The sequence below is a fragment of the Gymnoscopelus braueri genome, assembly GCF_963280865.1.
Source record: "Gymnoscopelus braueri genome assembly, chromosome: 18".
Lineage (NCBI taxonomy): Eukaryota > Metazoa > Chordata > Actinopteri > Myctophiformes > Myctophidae > Gymnoscopelus > Gymnoscopelus braueri.
In genome coordinates this window covers 9,026,407-9,047,597 of record NC_137618.1, presented here as the reverse complement: position 1 = coordinate 9,047,597, position 21,191 = coordinate 9,026,407, and the positions used below count along the sequence as shown (strand labels likewise).

Sequence of the window (21,191 nt, the reverse complement as noted above, 5' to 3'; positions counted from 1 at the left end):
TATTAGTACTATTAATATCATAACTAGTGCTACTAAATACTATTACTATTCAATGTGAACGTACCCAGGATATCCTTGGCCTGGACAGGCTCTTCCATCTCCAGCGGTTCTCCACGGCCGGCGCAGTTCACAGCAGACACTCTGAAGAAGTAGTTGACGTCTACTTTCAGTTCATGGACAACGTATTCTGTGGTCTTCACCTCTCCCTTGGTGGTAAGGAGAGTCCATTCTTCCTCTTCCTCTTCTTTGGGCTCTATCATCTTCTCCACCATGTAGCTGGTGACCTCGCTGCCTCCATCCCATTCAGGCTTGGACCAGCCCAGAGTGATAGAGGTCTTGGTGGAGTCCACCACCTTCAGCTTGCATGGCTCATCTGGAAGATCTGATGAGAACAACGCATTATTCACATACAGAGGTTAGCGGAATTCGATCACAAAGTCTGCAATATCCACTGGAAAATACTAACATTTAAACCTGCTTCTGTTAACGGCAAAGCAGCTGATTATACAATTTTATATATTTTTTGTATACTGTATGTATATTCAGTATATGTACATATATTTGTACATTGTAATAATCAATATCTGTTATACAGCTATAGGTTAGACTACACAATACATACATACATACATACAGTACACATACAGGTTAGAAAACAACCAATTTCCATGAGTCTAAATGTTTGAAAACAATATATGATTTTGCAAATACATCCTCTACTTCCAAACCGATACAGATAAAAGAATGTCAATATGACCAACAAGACAAGATTTCGGTGTACTGACCGACTGGATCGGCTGCCTTGAAGTACTCAGAAAGAACTGAGTACGGTCCCTCTCCGGCCTTGTTGATGGCACAGACACGGTATTGGTACTCGTTCCCTTCCGTCAGGTGGCAGACAGTCTGTTTGATGTCGGTGATGGGATCCTTCAACACCTTGATCCAGCGCAGGCTCTTCTTGTCGCGTCTCTCCAGGTAGTAGCCAGTGACAGTGCTGCCTCCATCTACACCTGGTTTGTCCCATTCCACCACCATTGTGGTTTTGGTGGCGGTGTTCACGTAAGGTGTATGAGGCTGTCCGGGTGTGACTGGAGGGAACAACCGCAATTTTAACAATCAAGTAATCGAAAATAGGCAAAATGACTTAATAGGTGACGAGACCTGAGTTCAGCGCAGGCACATTTCAAATTATCATTCATTGGCATAGGCTTACAGGTTAGCAGTATACTGTGGGATATGTCTGAATGATCTAAATTCATGTTAAATGTTAATATGAATGGAATCATTTTATACTGGAAGCGACGTGAAATTGCCTTTGTGTCTTATGTTGTTTGTGTGTTTCTTGTATTTTTTATGATTTTATTTGGTCCCAACATACCAAAGGTGTCCTTAGCGACGATGGGATTAGACTCCAGGGGTTCGCCCACTCCAAACTTGCTGACTCCCATGACACGGAACACATACTCGTTTCCTCTGACCAGTTTGCAGACAGAGACGTACGTCTGTTCCAACTCGTCTGAGACGGTGGACCAGACAACGCGGCTGGTTTCACGTCTCTCAACCACATAATGGGTCACTTTGGCTCCACCCTGGTCGGCCTCGGGCACCGGCTCCCAGCTCAGGACAATCTTGTCTGCTGAGACTGAGTTGAAGTTGATGACTCCGGCTGGAGGTCCAGATTTGTCTAGAGGAGGAACAAAACCAATTAATGTAGTCCTTAGATAAGCCACTGTCTATTTGTAGTGTAATGATGAATACCACTGTATAGAAAACACTAAGGGGAGAAGATTGTCCTCTTGTCTTTAAAAGTAGATTAACTTTGTTCAAACTGAATAATGGAATGCTTTCAATATGATACAGTATGTTTTGGCTGTCAGGGGACGTACCTAGGATCTCGATTCTAATCGATGCAGATGCCGAGCCCAGAACATTCCTGATTTTGATATCATATGCTCCAGTGTCGGCACGAGTTGCATCCTTGATCACAATACCAGAATAGTCATCACTTGTGGTCTCCACAGACAATTTGGAGGTCATCACCAGCTCCTTTCCATTCTTGAACCATTCGATGGTTGGCAGAGGCTTGGCGATGATTCCTACTCTGAGCCTAATAGAGGATCCGGCTTTGTACTGAACGACATCCAGGTACTCTGGAGGAAGGTCAATGGCTGGTGCACCTGGGAGGAAATAAATTGTAGCAGGTTACAGTAGTCCATTTGCCTTCAGTGCCTTCACAATGACTCTTCACTTTCCACCTACTTATTATGACACATTACATCAGATAACATTTGACTATGAACTCACCACTTGAATCAACGCAGGTGACCGGGCCAGCGATGAGAGATGGGTTGCTGACAGAGCCGACTGCATTCCTGGCATAGACTCTGAACTCGTAGGTCTCGTCCTGTGTCAGACCAGACACAGTGAAGCCCATCTCAATGATGTTGGTGAAGTTGGCCTTGACCCATCTGCCGGTGGTAGGATCTCTTCTCTCCAGGTTGTATCCGGTGATCTTGGCTCCTCCATCATATGGAGGTCTCTGCCAGACCAGACTGACTGAGTTCTTAGTCACCTCTGTGACGCGAACGTTAGCTGGGGGCTCGCAGGCATCAATAGCCAGGATCTCCTCAGAGATTTTGCTGAACTTTCCAATACCAGCAGCGTTCTCAGCTGATACCCTGAACTCGTAGATGTGACCAGGGAAAACGTTGGAGACTCTCCACTGCATGGCTGGGATGCCTGTCTTGTTGACCTTCTGCCACAGAATGCTGCTCCGCTCCTTCATCTGGAGGTGGTATGCGAACACTGTGTTCCCACCGTCCACCACTGGCTCATTCCAGCAGACGGTCAGGCTCTCCCTGGAGACAAAGCTCACCCATGGTGTGGATGGAGGTCCAGGGATGGTGTATGGAAGTTTGATCGTGACTGAATTGGTGTCAATGTGGTCGCCGATGCCGAAACGATTTTCAGCCTTGATTCTGAATTGATACCCCTCTCCCTTGGTCAGCTTGGTCACCTTGAAAGCACTCCTGGCCACGTTTGATGTCACCTCCTCCCAGTTGGGGGTGCTGGTCTCACGCTTGAGAACCACATAGTTGGTGACGGGGCTTCCTCCGTCGTACAATGGAGGAGACCATTTCAGGCAGACAGTGGTTTCGCCGATGTCTCCGATCTCGATAGGGCCGGTCGGAGCTCCGGGTCTGTCCAGCACCACGACGATAATGAAGATCTTGGTGGTTCCGCCCACGTTGGATGCGGTGATTTCGTACTTGCCAGCATCTGTGGCAGTACTCTCGTTGAGTGTGATGACGAGGCTCTCTGGTGTCACCTCTGTCAGGAGCCTCTGGTGGCCCTTGATGACGACATTGTTCCTGGACATGGACACTTTAGGCATGGGCTTGCCAGTGAGAGGAATCTCAAAGGTCAGGTTGGAGCCTGCTCTCACATAGACACTGTGGTTGGGGTAATTCTTCAGGTCAAACTCTGGAGCCTCTTGTATTTCCTTGACAATAACAGGTACAATCATTTCCTTGGGTTCACTGAGACCAGCGTGGTTCTCAGCACTGACTCTGAAGAAGTACTCGCCACCTTCCCTCAGGCCCTTGATGGTGTGAGTCATGGTCTTCACATTACAACACTTCACCCACTTGGACTGGCCCTTCTCCAAAGCATCGATGAGGTAGCCAGATACTCTGCTGCCACCATCGTACTCTGGTCGGGTCCAGGCGATGGTAATGGTGTCCTTTGTTACATTTGCAACTCCAAGTTTCGTGGGTGGACTTGGCACCTCTGTAATCTTTGTGCCACTCTTGGCCTCCTGAGGAATGCCCACACCATGCTCATTTTCTCCAATGACCCTCAAGTAATAAACGGCTCCTTCCTGCAGATCCTCCACCTTGTATGACATTGTGCGGCAGTTGTTGGTTACATTCACCCAGGCCTTCTTGCTGGCCTCACGTTTCTCCACATGGTAGGCCATCACAGCATCGCCACCGTCGTTCTCAGGATATTCCCAAGCGAGGGTAGCAGAGTCCCTGGTCACTGCTGTAACCTTCACATTGAGCACTGGTCCAGGAGAGTCAAGGACCTTGACAGCCATGGGCAGTGTTGCAGTTCCTAAAGGTGACTCAATGGTGACTGAGTACTCTCCAGAATCATACCTTGTTGCCTTCTCAATGGTCAGTGATGAGTTGGATTCAGTTACATCAATGGTTCCTCTAACCTTAAGATCAACACCCTCCTTGACCCATGTCGCTGTTGGTGCAGGGTTGCCCTTGAATGGCGCATTCAAAGTGAATGCTGTGCTGTGTGTGACGATCATTACCTTGCGCATTTCAATGTCAACGTCGAATGATGGTGATGATGTTCTGTCCATTGCTGCGGCTGGATCTGAGTTTAGACTACGGGCACCGCTGCCAACCTTGTTTATTGCCTTCACAGAGAACTCATATTCTGCATCTGTCTTCAGTCCAGAAATGGTGAACTCCAGACTCTTAGTGAGAGGAATGGCCTCAACCCAGCTTGCCAGTTCCTCTGGTGACTCCTCCTCTTCCTCCTCTTCCTCATATTCTTCTTCTTCTTCCTCCTCCTCCTCTGCTTTGCGGATGAAGTCTCTGTATTCTACACTGTAGCCAAGGATTACAGCACCGCCATTCTCTGTAGGTGCTCTCCATGCAATGCTAACAGTGTCCTTGGTGGAGTTGAGGATCTTTGGCTTGGTTGGGCGTGAAGCCACAATAAGAGCATCCAATGCTCTGAAGACTGCAGATGCATCACTTGGGGGACTCATACCAGCAGCATTCTCAGCAATGACTCTGTAATCATATTCGCACATCTTGCGCAGTTTAGTTGCTACTGTTGTGCATTCAGTGACTAGCTCCCTGTTTACGCGCACCCAGCGCATTCCTGTCTTTTCACGACGCTCAATCACGTATCCTGCGAGAGGACTGCCTCCATCACTGAATGGTGGGGACCAGGTGAGCGTCATTGAATCTCCAGTTATAGCAGTGACATCAACACTAGTGGGAGCGGTCGCAACTGTGTATGGATCCGTTACCTTGATAGCTTCACACTCCAGGGCCTCACCACGTCCATACTTGTTGACAGCCAGAACCCTGAAGATGTACTCGTTGCCCTTGAGCAATCCTGTGACCTTGTAATTTGTTCTTGTGAGGTCTCCCTTCAGTTGTGTCCAGGCCAGACGGCTGGTCTCACGCTTCTCAACAATGTAGTGTGTGATGTCAGCACCACCAGCCTCCTGAGGTGGACCCCATGACAGATTGCATTCCACAGCATTAAGGCCTGTGATCTCTAGAGGTCCTGCTGAGGGACCTGGCTTATCAATGATCACACAGTCGACAGGCATTGTGACTGTACCAGCAATATTCTGCAAGGTCAGGACATACTGGCCAGAGTCTCTTCTGATGCATTCCTTCACAGTGAGAGAGGTGCTGGTATCAGTTGAAACGATCTGGATTCTGGCTCTCAATTCAATTTCTTTACCATCCTTCTTCCAAGAGATGACGGGAGCAGGGCGTCCGGCAATGTCAGCGTTGATCTTCAGTGTTTCTCCTGCCTTTACAACCACTGCTTCTCTGAACTTGACATCCATCATGATGCGTGGTGGGTCCACATCATCTTTGGCAGTGATGGAACCAGTGTTCCAAGATGGTATACTGAACAATCCAGCTGCATTCTTGGCAATGACACGGAAGTCATACTGGCTGTTCTCTGTGAGGCCAGTCACATCATAATAGGTCTCAGGAACATTGGTGAAGTTGCATCTTGCCCAGCGGCCTTCAGGAAGATCTCTGCGTTCAATGATGTATCCAGACACTTTGGCTCCGCCATCATACTCTGGTTTATCCCAAGACAGAGAAACAGAACTCCTAGTAACCGCAGTGGCCACAAGTGTACCTGGAGGGTCGCATGGATCTCTGGCTGCTACAGCTTCACAAGCCTTGCTGCATTTTCCAATACCAGCAATGTTCTCTGCATAGACACGGTACTCATACGACATACCCTCCTCAATGCTATTGACTTTGTACTCTGTGTCTTTGATCATGCTTCTGTTCATCTTGTTCCAGAGGATGCTGGTGCGTTCCTTTCTCTCCAGGTGATAGCCCAGAACAGTGCTCCCTCCATCAGCAACAGGCTCGTTCCAAGTCACAATCATGTAGGACTTGGTGGCCAGTTTCACTATGGGAGTGGAAGGGGGTCCAGGCTGCTTGAAGTTGTACTGTGCGGTGATTGCAGGGGAGTCCAGATGCGAACTCTTTCCATAACGGTTAACAGCATAGATACGGAACTGGTACTCTGCGCCATGTGTCAGTCGTGAAGCCTTCAAAGATGTTCTGGCTACATTGCTGGCAACGATCTGCCATTCTTGACTGTTTGTGTCTCTCTTCTCAACATTGTAGCCGCTGATGGAGCAGCCACCATCGTAAGCTGGTGGAGACCAGGACAGTGTGATGCTGTCTGAAGTTACAGCATCCACTTTAACGGCATTAGGTGGACTTGGTTTGTCAAGGACCACAACTCCAATATCTGCTGTGACTGTGCCAACTGGGTTGGCCAGGACGATCTGATATTTGCCGACATGTTCTTTGCTTGCCTCCAAGATGACGATCTTGGAAGAGGTTGCTGTGTTAAGGATGGTCAGTGATGATGTCTGCTTCAGAGGAAGGTTGTCCTTCTTCCAGGTTACAACAGGTTTAGGCCTACCTCTCACTGGCACCTCAATTGTCAGATCATCACCAGCCTTAACACTGTATGTGTTGAACTGCAGGTTCACAGATGGCTCAATATCAACATCCTTTGCCACTACAGGCACTCCCAGATCCTTAGGCTCACTCTTTCCCTTCTCATTTATTGCAAGAACTCTGAATAAATAGGAATCGCCAGTATTCAAGTTAGGAACAGTGGCTTCAGTAAGAGGCACCTTGACTGTGCATGCTGTGCCCCATTTATCACCAGTCTTTGTATTGTATTCAACATTGTAGCACATGACCTTGCTACCACCGTCATGAGCAGGTTTCTCCCAGTGGAGTGACACGCTGGTCTTGGTGACATCAATGACTGTGACCTTGCTTGGTGGCATGGGCACCTCAGAAACCTTGATTTCTTTGGTTTCAACCGTCTGCCCTTGGCCATATTCATTCACAGCACAGACTCTGAAATAGTACATGCCTCCTTCAGGCAGCTCATCAATCTTGAACATGTTTGCAGTGCAGTTACTGCTGACAGCGGTGTAGGCCTTCCTGACAGACTCTCTCTTCTCCACAATGTAGTTTGTAATCTTAGCTCCACCATCAATTAGTGGAGTATCCCAGGTAAGAGTCACTGAATCTTTCTTGATCTCTTTGACAGCGAAGGTCTGTGGTGCACTTGGTGTATCCAGAATCCTCACAGCAACAATAGCAGATTTGGTTCCGCTGTCATTCTCCAGGGTCAGTGAGTATTTGCCACTGTCGAAGCGGTTGACGCCGTCAATGACAAGCATAGTGTATGAGCTAGTGGATTCAATCGTAACACGTTCAGAGATAACTCCTTCCACCTTCTCCCATTTCACAGCAGGCTCTGGCCTTCCACGAATGGGGACAAATAGACGCAGACTTCCACCAGCACGGACAGAGACAACCTTTCTGAGTTCAGCGTCCAGCTCGATCTCAGGTGCTTCTATCTTGTCAGAGGTGACCACGGTGCTATGTACTTTAGCTGCTTCTCCCACCCCTTCTGAGTTGATGGCACAGACACGGAACTGGAACTCTACGCCCTCCTTCAGGTCTGTGATTGTGAGTTTAGTAGCCTGAATGCCAGTGGGTGGAGTGCACGTGGTCCATTCCTTTCCAACCACTGGTGCTACTTCTGCCTCCTCCTCCTCCTCGTACTCCTCGTCCTCCTCCTCCTCTGTACCTGGTGTGTACTCCCTCATCTCAACAATGTAGCCCTTAACGTAAGCGCCACCATCCGAATCAGGTTTGCCCCAGGATAGAGAGACAGTGGACTTGGTGTAGTCTGTCACCTTAGGGTGGTGTGGAGGTCCAGGTGGTGTGGGGGCATCAGAAGCTCTGTTGAACATGGACAGCTCACTCAAGTCTCCCATTCCAGCCTCATTCTCAGCAGCCACACGGAACTCATAAAAGTGATCCGTCATGAGCCCTGTGACTTTGAAGTGGGTCTCGGTGACCTTCTGCCTGTTGCACTTGGTCCACCTCACACCATCCTTATCACGTTTCTCAAGGTGGTAACTGTCAATGTCTGCTCCACCAGTTTGGTCTGACGCAGACCATGTCAGAACCATAGAGTCCTTTGTGATCTGGCTTGCCTCAGGAGTTCCAGGAGCGCTAGGTGGCTTGTATGGATTACGTGCAATCACAGGTTCAGACAACAGGAAATCTCCAGTACCATATTTGGTGACTGCTCTGACTCTGAAGATATATTCATTTCCAGTCATTAGGTTGAGCACTTTGTAGTACAGAGTCTGGACACTGGGTGCAACGATGGTCCAGGACAGTCTGCTGGTCTCCCTCTTCTCCAGGATGTAGTGGGTGATGTTAGCTCCACCATCCAGAGCTGGCTCTGCCCATGCTAGAGTGCACCTGTCAGCCATAACCCCAGTCACAGTGATAGATCCAGCAGGAGGACCTGGTTTATCCAGGACCTTTACATCTATTGGAATGGTTTTCACACCACCCAGGTTTTTGAGCTGGAGGTCATAGTGACCACCGTCCAGCTTGGTAACATCCTTGATGGTCAGAGCTGCACGCTTCTGAGTGGTTTTCACTTCAAAGCGCAGGGCCTTGACCATCTCCTTGCCCTCCTTCAACCAGACCACATCAGGGATTGGTTTTCCATGGATGTCAGCATTCAGAAGCAGGTTTTCTCCAGCATTGATAACAATAACGTCGTTATATTTGGGATCCATTGATACTGTGGGTGCTTCAATTTCATCAGTAGCAGTGATGGGTCCAGAGCTGTAAGATGGCGGACTAAAGGTTCCCACTGCATTTTTGGCAATTACTCTGAATTCATACTGCTCATTTTCTGTCAGTCCAGTGCTGGTATACTCTGTCTCAATGATATTGGTGAAGTTGGCTCTGACCCAGCGACGCTCTTCAGAGGCCAGGTCTTTCCTCTCCACCACATATCCATTTATTTTGCTGCCACCATCATACTCAGGCTTAGTCCACTTAATCTTAATAAGGTTCTTAGAGATAGTTACAGCCTCTGGAGTTCCAGGAGGATCACAGGGGTCACGGGCAACAAAGGACTCAGAGGTTTTGCTGCACCTGCCGACACCAACTATGTTTTCACCAGAGACCCTGAATTCATATCCAATACCCTCCTCCAGATTGCAGATCTTGAATTGAGTATCAGTGATTAAGGTCTTGTTCAATTTATTCCAAAGGATGCTGCTCCGTTCCTTGCTCTCCAGATGGTAGCCAGTAACTGTGCTGCCACCATCATTGACAGGTTCATTCCATTCAACGATCATCATCTCCTTTGTACCAGACGCGACACGAGGCGTTCCAGGAGGTCCAGGTACTTTGTATGGGTACTGCACCACGATGGCCTTGGAGTCCAGAGATGCACCCTTTCCATATCTGTTTTCAGCCATAATTCTGAACTGATACTCAGCACCAGTCTTCAGCTTTGTGACCTTGATGGCTAGTCTAGCAAGTTGTGAAGTGACTGTCTGCCATTCTTGAGAGTTTGTGTCTCTCTTCTCAACTATGTAGTTCTTCACCTGGCATCCACCTGTGTACTGTGGAGGCTCCCAGGAGAGATGGACGAAGGAGTTACTCACTTCAAGAACCTTTAGTGGACCTGTTGGTGGGCCGGGCTTGTCAAGGATAATGACACCCATATCTTGACTGAATGTGCCAACACTGCTAGTTGCGGTTACGTGGTATTTGCCAAAGTGCTCTCTGCTTGCTTCGGTTATCTCGAGGACAGTTGTTGTGGGTGTGTTAATCACATTGAGACTGGATGTAAGCTTCAGAGGCAGACCATCTTTAGTCCATGTGATTTTAGGTTTGGGCCTGCCAATTACAGGGAAGTCAACCTTCAGATCTTTTCCAGCTAATACACTGTAAGTGCTGAACTGCATCCTGATGCTTGGCTCGATGGTCATATCGTTAGCAATGACGGGTGTAGCAAGTTGCTTGGGCTCACTCTTTCCCTTCTCATTATGAGCAATGATACGGAACAGATACTCTGTTCCAGTTGTCAGGGCTGTGACAGTGCCCTCGCATGCTGTGCCCTTGACATTTGCTACAACTCCCCACTTATCTGTGCCTTTAGGCAGCATCTCAATAAGGTAGCCAGCAATCCTGCTGCCTCCATCATGCTCTGGTTTCTCCCAGGCCAGAGATGCAGTTGTTTTTGTGACATCAGTAAGGAAGACTTTTCCAACAGGCAGAGGCGCTTCAGAGACCTTGGAAGCCGCCTTGGTTTCAACAGACTGACCAACACCAAACTCATTTTCAGCCATAACTCTGAAGTAGTACATAGCCCCCTCCACCAGGTTGTCAACCTTGAAAGTTGTCTTGGTGCATTTGGTGGAGACATTGGCATATGCTTTCCTGGTTGATTCACGTTTATCAATGACATAGTTCTTTATCTTGGAGCCACCATCAACCAATGGTGCGTCCCAAACAAGAGTGACAGAGTCCTTTTTGATGTCTTGAACAACCAGTTTCGAAGGAGCTCCAGGTGTATCCAGGACCTTAACAGCTACAAACTCAGAAACCGTGCAACTGCTGTTTGTTAGGGTCAGGGTGTATTTTCCTGAGTCATTCCTGTCACATGAGTCGATGGCCAGAAGAGTGTGGTCAAGAGCCTTCTCAACCACTGCCTTCTCAGGCAGCTCTGCTTCATCCTTAGTCCACATGATCTCAGGAGTAGGTCTGCCCTTGAATGGAACATTGATTCTGACAGACGCTCCTGCTTTCACAACAATGCCCTTCCTCAGTTCAGAATCCAGGCTAATGAGTGGTTCGACCAACTTCTCCTCTGGCTTGGCTGTCCCTGAGATGGCAGCTGGCTCACCAACTCCCAGCTTGTTCAGGGCACACACCTGAATCTTGTATTCTTGACCCTCTGTGAGGTTCGTAATTTCATATTTGTTGACACGCAGCCCAGTGGGTGGAGTCACCATAGTCCACTCTTCTTCCTCAGCCTTGCAGACTTCTACAATGAATCCCTGGATGGCGGTGCCACCATCAGACAGAGGCTTGCCCCATGACACTGTGATGGAGGTCTTGGTAGTGTCAATCACATTTACATATGCTGGTGCTCCAGGCTTATACTTGGGATCACTGGCCTTGTAGTATGAAGTTGGCAGGGATGGCTCACCCACTCCAGCCACATTCTCAGCAGTCGCTCTGAACTCGTACTCATGACCAGTGGAGAGGCCTGTCACTCTGAAAGAGAGGTCAGTGACCTTCTGCCTGTTGCATCTGGTCCATCTGATTCCAATTCTGTCTTTCTTCTCAATGATATAGCCAGTGACTTCACTGCCACCATCATTCTCAGGAGCTGTCCAGGTGATTGTCATACCATCATGGGCAATGTTGGACACATCCTCAATGTGAGGGGGGCCAGGAGGAACAAATGGAGTCTTCATGATCACTCCTCCAGACTCCAAAGGCTCACTGACTCCATAGCTGTTGACAGCCATGACACGGAACATGTAATCGTTGCCCTCCAGCAGTTTGGTTACTTTGTAGCATGTTGTGTTGCAGCTGTTGGAAACCACAGTCCATGCCAAGCGGCTGGTCTCTCTCCTTTGAATGAGGTAATGTGTAATGGGACTGCCTCCGTCATGCTGTGGGGCCTGCCATACCAGTGTGCATCTGTCTTCAGCTACTCCAGTGATGTGGAGAGGTCCTTCACATGGGCTAGGTATGTCCAGGACCACAACCTTGAATGGTATGGTCTCAGTGCCAGCTACATTTGTCAGCTGAAGTGTATAAAGTCCACCATCCATTCTAATTGCTTCCTTAATAACAATCATAGCATGGTTGTCTGTGTCCTTAATCTCAAGTCTAAGTGTATTTACGATTGGCTTCTCATCCATGAACCACTTGATTGTGGGCAGTGGCTTGCCACGGACATCAGCGTCAAGCTTGAATGTATCTCTGGCATGGACTACAATTGTCTTGGTGAAAGCAGGGTCAATGGAGAAACTAGGTACAATCACCTCATCACTTGCAATGATTGCTCCACTGTTCAAGGACGGCTTGCTGATGGTGCCGACAGCATTTTTAGCGATGACTCTGAAATCGTATTGTGCGTTTTCAGTCAGGCCAGTGACAGTGAACTTGGTCTCAATCACGTTAGTAAAGTTGGCCCTTATCCAACGACCCTCTGGCAGATCACGTTTTTCCACAGTGTAACCGGTAATATTACTACCACCATCATACTCAGGCTTGGTCCACTCGATGACAATGGTGTCTTTAGTCACACGGATGGCTTCTGGAGTACCAGGAGGGTCACATGGGTCACGTGCAACACAGCCCTCAGAGAGCTTGCTGCATCTGCCAATGCCGACAATATTCTCAGCATAAACTCTGTATTCATATTCAACTCCCTCCTCCAAGGGGTAGCTCTTGAAGGTGGTATCATGAATGAGAGACTTGCTGATCTTCACCCAAAGAATACTGTTTCTCTCTTTCCTCTCAATATGGTAGCCAAGGACAGGGCTGCCTCCATCTACAACAGGCTCATTCCACTCAACATTCATGTAGTCCCTAGATAGAGAGGCGATGAAGGGAGTGCCAGGGGGACCAGGCTCTTTGTATGGGTACTGAGCAACAACACATTTTGAATCCAGACCGTAACTCTTGCCATGACGGTTCTGAGCAATGATTTTGAACTGATATTCAGCTCCAGTCTTTAGCCTGAGCACTTTGATAGAGGTTCTTGCACAGTTTACGCTGACACTCTCCCATACGTTTGTTGTGGTGTCTCTCTTCTGCACAATGTAGTTAGAGATCTGGCAGCCACCGTTGTACTTTGGTGGGGCCCATGAGATGGTCACACTCTGGGTTGTGATTTCATCAAACTTCACAGGGCCAGTGGGAGGTCCAGGCTTGTCAAGAACAATGATTTCAAGTGATATATCTTTCTTTCCAGCAGAATTGGTGGCGTTGATGCTGTACATGCCACCATCATCACCAGTTACCTCCTTCATGCTCAGTGTTGTGTGTTTAACTGTGTTAACAATGTTGACTCTGTCTGTGAACTTCAAAGGAGCACCATCTTTAGTCCATGTGATTGTTGGTTTAGGACGTCCAACGATTGGTATGACAACATCCATATCTTTGCCCACCATGACACTGTAACTGCTGAATGCTGGTCTAATATCTGGCTCAAAGACTAGGTCCTTGGTCATCACATGGCTAGCGAGGACCTTGGGATCACTTTTACCCTTCTCATTGATAGCTGTGACTCTGAAAATATACTCCTCTCCTGCATTCAGATTGGTAACAGTAGTCTCCATTGTCTTGAATGTGTTAACACCATTCCATTTGTCCTGGCCCTTAAGCTGCACTTCAAGCAGGTACTGCATGACTCTGCTTCCACCATCATACTCAGGCTTCTCCCAGGCTAGAGAGATGCTGGACTTGGTTTGGTCAGTAACTAGTAGATTCTTTGGGCACTGAGGGACCTCTGAGACCTTGAGAGGATCAGCGGTTCCTGCAGGCATGCCTACACCGTGTTCATTCTCAGCCCTGACTCTGAAGTAATAACTACAGCCTTCCTGAAGAGACTCAACCTTCCACAAGAGTTCATGACAATTTGTTACTACAGCTGCATATGTCTTGCGTGTGCTTTCTCTCTTTTCAACAATGTAGTTTTTGATCTTGGCTCCTCCATCCAAGAGAGGTGGTTCCCAAGCCAGGGTCACTGACTGGTTTGTGATTTCTTTGACTTTCAGATTGGCTGGAGCGCTTGGCGTGTCAAGAACACGGACCACAACATAAGCAGATGTAGTTCCACTTGAATTTTCGGCTGTGACTGTATATTTTCCACTGTCAAATCTGCTCATCTTGTCAATCACCAAGGAGGTGTAACTGCTGGTCACTTCAACCTGAGCACTCTCCTTGAGTGGAGCTTCATCTTTGTCCCACGTAATGGTAGGAGTGGGCCTTCCTCTGACGGGAATGAACAGTCTGAGGGAAGTTCCTGCCTTGACAGATACAATCTTCCTGAGCTCTGGGTCAATGTCAAGGTCTGGCTCTTCTGCCCTGTCCTGTGCAATTATGGCTTCAGAGACATCGGCAGGCTCGCCGACTCCAACTTTGTTGATGGCACATATTCTTAACTTGTATGCCTGGCCCTCCTTCAAGTTTGTGACTTCGAACTTGGTCGTCTTGATGCCTGCTGGTGGTGTGCACATGGTCCATTCCTCGGCCGGTGCATCTGCATCAGGAGCCTCTGCTGGTGGTTCTGGAGTTGCTGTAGTGGTACAACACTCAACAATGTATCCTTGAATCGCACAGCCTCCATCCTCGACTGGTTTACCCCATGAGAGGAACACTGATGCTTTGGTTGTGTCAGTAACTCTCGGGTGGTATGGTGCACCAGGTCTGAAGATAGGATCCAGAGCCTTGTAGAACACAGTGGCGGAGCTTGGAGCACCGACACCAGCGACATTCTCAGCAGCCACTCGGAATTCATACAGATGGCCTTCGAGGAGCCCAGTGACCTTGAATGTTAAGTCAGTGACTGTTGTTCTGTTGCATCTGGTCCACCTCACGCCTTCCTTATCATGTTTCTCGATGACATATCCAGTGATGGGACTTCCTCCATCCTCAGATGGGGCCTCCCAGGAGAGCTTCATGGAGTCCTTCTTAATTTCTGAAATCTCCAAGTTCTTTGGTGAATCAGGAACCACATATGGATCTTTGATGGTAACAGCAGCAGACAGAAGTGGTGCACCAACTCCAAATGTATTCACAGCACGGACTTTGAAGACGTACTCATTTCCTTCCAGGAGCTTAGTAATCTTCAGGCAGGTGTTCTCCACTTTATTGTCCACCACAGTCCAGACCAGTCTGCTGGTCTCTCTCCTCTCCACAATGTAGTGAGAGATTTTGCTGCCACCATCTTGGAGAGGTGGTTTCCAGGCAACACAGCATCTATCTATAGCGATTCCTGTGATGGCCAGAGGGCCCTCTGGTTCTCCAGGTTTATCTAAAACCACCACATTGATTTGCACACCCTTCTCACCTCCTGGATTCTTCACCAACAGAATGTACTGGCCTCCATCAGCCAGTTTGGCCTCCTTCACACTGATAAAGGCCTTTGTACTTGTGTTTTTAATCTCTCTGTGGATTGTGTTGCCAAGCTCTTGTTCACCCTTCAACCACTGGATAGAGGGCAGTGGTTTGCCATGAACATCTGCATCAATCTTGAAGCTGTCTCCAGCACTGATCACCAGAGTCTTTGTGTACTCTGGGTCAATACTGATGCGTGGTGGGTCAATCTCATCCGTGGCAGTGATTGGACCAGTGCTGTAAGAGGCCAAACTGAAAACTCCAGCAGCATTTCTGGCAATGACACGGAACTCATACTTATTATTCTCCACAAGGCCTGTGGCAACATATTCTGTCTCAATGACATTAGTGAAGTTAGCCTTCAGCCAACGGCCCTCTGGCAGCTCCTTCTTCTCCACTATATAGCCAGTGACCTTTGCTCCACCATCATACTCTGGTTTGGTCCAAACAATAGTGACAGAGGCCTTGGAAATCTTGGTGGCTTCAGGGGTGCCAGGAGGGTCGCATGGGTCTCTAGCAATAACACCCTCACACACTTTGCTTGCTTTTCCAATTCCAACAATGTTTTCAGCATAGACTCTGTATTCATATTCCATTCCAGCCTCCAGGCCAGTGGTCTTGTAGGTTTGTTCAGCGATAATAGATTTGTTTAATTTGACCCAGAGAATGCTGTTTCTTTCTTTACGGTCTAGGTGATAGCCCAGGATAGGGCTTCCTCCATCCATGACTGGCTCATTCCAAAGCACCACCATGCTGTCCTTAGTGGCGAATGAAACAGAAGGTGTTCCTGGAGGTCCTGGGAGTTTGTATGGATATTGAGCCGCAACGAGAGGAGAGAGAAGAGCTGGACCCTTTCCATACCTGTTCTCGGCTGTAATTCTGAACTGATACTCTGTGCCAGTCTTCAGTCTGCCAGCCTTGACCGTTGTCCTGGCTAGATTAGGAGATACAACCACCCATACATTGGCTCCTGTGTCTCTCTTCTCCACAATGTACTTGTTGATGGTACAGCCACCCGCATAAGCTGGTGGGCTCCAGGAGAAGGTGACACTGTCAGCAGTGACCTGGTCTATCTTAACTGGACCGCCTGGCTGACCAGGTTTGTCAAGAATGACAACACTAAAGTCTGCTGCAGTCTCTCCAGCTGTGTTTGAAAGATTGATGCGGTATTGGCCCACATTCTCTCTTGCAGCCTCCTTAATATTAAGGGACAACGTTGTGTCTGTGGCTCCCATGGTTACATTGTCAGTTCTCTTCAGAGGCTGACCATCCTTTATCCAGGATACTGCTGCTTTAGGACGTGCAACGTATGCAATGTCAATATTCAGGTCTTCCCCTGCCAGCACACTGAATGTGTTGAATATAAGTTTGACAGCTGGAGCAATCACAAGGTCTTTAACAATGACAGGCACACCGATTTGACGTGGGTCACTGGCTCCCTTCTCATTTTTGGCTGAAACACGGAACATGTATTCTTCACCTGAAACAAGATTAGGAATGGTAGTCTCCGTCTCTTTAACAATGCAATGCTGGGTCCACTTCTCAACACCCTTAGGCTGGATCTCAATAACATAGCAGCCGATTCTGCTGCCACCATCATGTTCTGGCTTCTCCCAGGCCAGGGTGACACTACTTTTGGTAACATCCTTGAGAGTGACTTTGCCAGGTGGCGATGGCTTCTCAGACACCTTGACTGATTCACCTGCCTCAATAGGGAGACCAATGCCATATTCATTCTCTGCCAAAACTCTGAAGTAATAATTGCATCCTTCCTGGAGCTGGTCAACTGTGAAGTTGGTTTGGTGGCAATTAGCATTGACTGTGGCATATGCTTTCCTTGTTGATTCACGCTTTTCAACAATGTAGTTCTTAACCTTAACTCCTCCTTCATTTATTGGTGGTTCCCAAACCAGTGAGACAGACTCTTTTGTAATAGCACTGATCTTCAGATTCTGTGGAGCGCTTGGTGTGTCAAGCACCTTGACTTGAACTGTAGCTGTCTTGGATCCAGAAGGGTTCTCAACTGTGAGGTTGTACTTTCCACTGTCAAATCTGTTGACATTGTCAATAACAAGCAATGTGTATGATGATGTGGTATCGATCGTTGCCCTCTCGACAGGCTCACCATCTTCCTTGGTCCAATTGGCCACAGGGGTCGGTCTTCCTCTGATAGGCACAAACAGCCTTAGTGAACAACATGCTCTGATGCTAATAGTCTTGCGGAGTTCAGCATCCAAGTCCATCTCAGGTGGGAGGAGCCTGTCCTCAGCCTTAGCATTGTCAGGCACAGGTGCTGCCTCTCCAATTCCCTCACTGTTCACAGCAGAGATGTTGATCATGTACTCCTGGTTCTCCTTCAGGTCGATAATAGTGAATGAGGTGGCAAGAAGTCCTTCTTTGGGTGTCACAATGGTCCATTCCTCATCCTCCTCCTTCTCAGCTGGGATGCAGGTCTCCACAATGTAACCAGTAATGTCAGAGCCGCCATCATACACAGGCTTGTTCCAGGCAACTGTGATGGAAGACTTGGTCGTGTCCAGGATTCTGGGGTTCTGGGGAGTCCCTGGTTCGTACAATACATCAGTGGCCTTGTAGAATGGACTGGCTTCACTTGGTGCACTCAATCCAGCAGCATTTTCAGCAGTGACTCTGAATTTATATTCATGTCCTACCACAAGGGCTGCTACTTTGAACTGCAGATCCTTGACCTTCCTCTTGTTGCATTTGACCCAACGGAGGCTGAGCTTGTCCTTCTTCTCAATGTTATAGTTTGTGATGGGGCTGCCTCCATCTTCTGCAGGAGCTTGCCACATTAGTATCATTGAATCTTTGGTAATAGCTGTCACTTCAGGATTTATTGGTGGACCTGGAGCCTTGTATGGGTTGTCAGCAATGGTAGGCTCGGAATCAAGAGTTTCACCAACTCCATATTTATTTACAGCCATTACTCTGAAGATGTATTCATTTCCTTTGAGCAGGTGGGTTACCTTAAGCTGTGTTACCTGCAGCTCTGTAGCTACAGCAGTCCATGCCAGTCTGCTTGACTCACGCTTTTGAACCACGTAACCTTCAATCTTGGCACCACCATCATCTTCAGGTGGGGCCCATGTCAGTACACAGTCATCAGCTGTGAGATCGGACACCGCAAGAGGTCCGAGTGGTGGGCCGGGCCTATCGAGCACTTTCACATTGAAGATGTGTTTAACAAATCCACCAATATTAGTGGCAGTCAAGACAAATTCTCCTCCATCTGTTCTTACAGAGTCCTTGTTGACCAGAGTGGTAGTCAGGTCAGTGTACCTAATATTTAGCTTCATTGTGTTCTCTATCTCCTTTCCATTCTTGGTCCATGCCATGGATGGGATTGGCTGTCCAGCAATGTCAGCATCAAGCTTAAAGCTCTCGCCTGACTTCAAAAGAACTACATCCTTGAAGATCGCATCAACCATAATGCGTGGCTCAACAATGTCATCCTTGCAAGTGATTGGATCTGAAGGTTCGGATGGCACACTGACAGCACCAGCTGAGTTTCTGGCAACAACACGGAACTCATAGGAAGCATCCTGAGTCAGTCCACTGACAGTGAAGGTGGTTTCAACGATGTTGGTGAAGTTGGCTCTAACCCAGCGACCAGCACCCACGTCCCTCTTCTCCACAGTAAAGCCAGTGAGCTTAAAACCACCATCATACTCGGGCCTTGTCCACTGAATAGTGATGGTATTTTTGTTGACGAGGATAGGCTCAGGCTGACCCGGAGGGTCCACAGGATCCAAAGCCAGTATTGGCTCTGAGGCCTTGCTAGGCTTACCGATGCCAGCCAAGTTCTCAGCCGTGACACGGAACTCATAGGCAACTCCAGGTTCAAGCCCAGTGGTTTTGAAGATGTTTCCTTTCACAATACTTTTGCTGATCTTCTGCCACATGATGCTGCTTCGCTCTTTCCTCTCAAGGTGATATCCAATGACCGCATTTCCTCCATCATTCACAGGCTCATTCCAGCCAATAGTCATTGTGTCCTTGGTGAAAGATTCAACCTTAGGAGTACCAGGGGGTCCAGGAGCCTTGAATGGATAAGCAGCCACCACTGCCTCTGAGATGATGGGAGGTCCAACACCATATCTGTTTTTGGCCTTCACTCTGAACTGGTATTCTGAGTTGGTGGTCAGACGGATGGCTTTGAACATGGTGCGGATGACAGTGGAAGAAAGTTCAATCCATGTTTGGCTGGTGGTGTCCCTGATTTCAACCACATAGTTGTTGATTGGAACACCTCCATCATTCACGGGAGTATCCCAGGCGAAGATGCAATAGGTACGAGAAATCTCCACAATCTTTATTGGCCCCTTGGGTGGCCCAGGAACGTCGTGTACCTTAACAAAGATGTTGTCTGACACAGAGCCAATGATGTTCTTTCCTGTCATGGTGTATGTGCCACTGTCAGATCTGATGCACTCATTGATGGTCAAGATAACTGTGGCACCAGCGGTCTCCACATTGGTTCTCTGCGTGAGCTTCAGGGCTCCTCCATCCTTCTGCCAGGAGACAGTTGGTTTAGGTCGTCCCATAACTGGAATCTCAACCTTGATGTTGTCTCCTGCCTTCGCAATGACAGTCTTCTGGCACACACCACGCATGTCAAACTCAGGCAGGTAAGTGGAGTCCTTGATAGTGATGGTCTTGCTCTCACGAGGAGCACTTCTACCAGAATGGTTGACGGCCATAACACGGAAGATGTACTCTTCATTCTCATTGAGGTTCTTCACTAAGAAGTCCATAGTCTTGACAGTGTTCACATGGGCCCACTGGTCAGTTCCTTTCTTCTGGGCTTCAAGGACGTATCCGGTCACTCTGCTTCCACCATCAAACTTGGGTTTGGTCCATGCCAGGCTCACAGAGGTCTTAGTGATGTCAGTAGGAATTATACTCTCTGGAGGAGTGGGTGCCTGCGATGCCCGGATTGGGGTGTTAGTTTCAACGGGTTCACCGATGCCATACTCATTTTCAGCGCATACTCTAAAGTAGTATTCACAGCCTTCTCCCAAATCAGGGATCTTAGCTGAAGTGGTTGGGCATTTTGTAATGACTGTGGCATATGCCTTGCGTGTCGATTCCCTCTTCTGAACGATGTAGTTGGTGATCTTGGCGCCACCGTCGATGAGGGGCATCTCCCACTGCAGAGTGATGCTCTCCTTGTCCATGTGTATTGGTTTCAGGTTGATTGGAGGTCCAGGTGAATCCAGAACTCTTACATTGATGTCGGCACTCTTCTTTCCTGCAGAGTTTTCAAGGGTAAGCTCATATTTTCCTGCATCAATCCTTTTGCTGTCAGGGATGAGCAGCATGGTGAATGACTCAGTGCTGTCAATTACAGCGCGTGGAACAGGACCGCCCTCCTTGGTCCAGGTGACGGTGGGAGCAGGGCGTCCCTTAATTGGCACAAATAGACGAACGGAGCAGCCAGCCCTGACAACCAGGGTTCTCCTCAGCTCAACGTCCAGCTCCAGATCAGGCTCAGCTTCTCGCTCTATGATCTCAACCAGCTCCTGAGTCTCAGCAGCTTCACCCACTCCCTCAGCATTCACAGCACTGATTCTGAAGTTATATTTAGCTCCCTTTTCCAGCTCAGGAACGACAAACTCTGTGATTCTGAGTGGGGAGGATGGTGTGTCCTTGACCCATTCCTCTGTTCCGTCCTTCTTGTGTTCAATGATGTATCCAGTTACTGGCAGGCCACCATCATCCAAGGGTTTACCCCAGTTCAGAGTGGCACAAGTATTGGTTGTATCTGTAACTCTTACGTTAACAGGAGGTCCAGGCACATCTGAGACAAAAAAAGAGTAATTATCAGTACTGTTTCAGTAAAATAAGGAATATTGCAGCATTAACAAAGTGTTACAATACAGT

At 48.2% G+C, this 21,191-nt stretch overlaps 1 protein-coding gene across 2 annotated transcripts in view; it reads right to left on the bottom strand.

The window, feature by feature from the left end:
* Positions 1-21,191, bottom strand: part of ttn.1 (titin, tandem duplicate 1) — a 91,947-nt gene that overhangs the window by 23,643 nt on the left and 47,113 nt on the right. For both annotated transcript variants that reach the window (XM_080456806.1, XM_080456805.1), the window contains exons 81-85: positions 2,305-21,108; positions 1,887-2,177; positions 1,379-1,684; positions 786-1,088; positions 65-382 (exon numbers count right to left, since the gene is read on the bottom strand). In XM_080456806.1, coding sequence (XP_080312932.1) covers positions 65-382; positions 786-1,088; positions 1,379-1,684; positions 1,887-2,177; positions 2,305-21,108 — 20,022 coding nt within the window. The remainder of the gene's footprint in view (positions 1-64; positions 383-785; positions 1,089-1,378; positions 1,685-1,886; positions 2,178-2,304; positions 21,109-21,191) is intronic.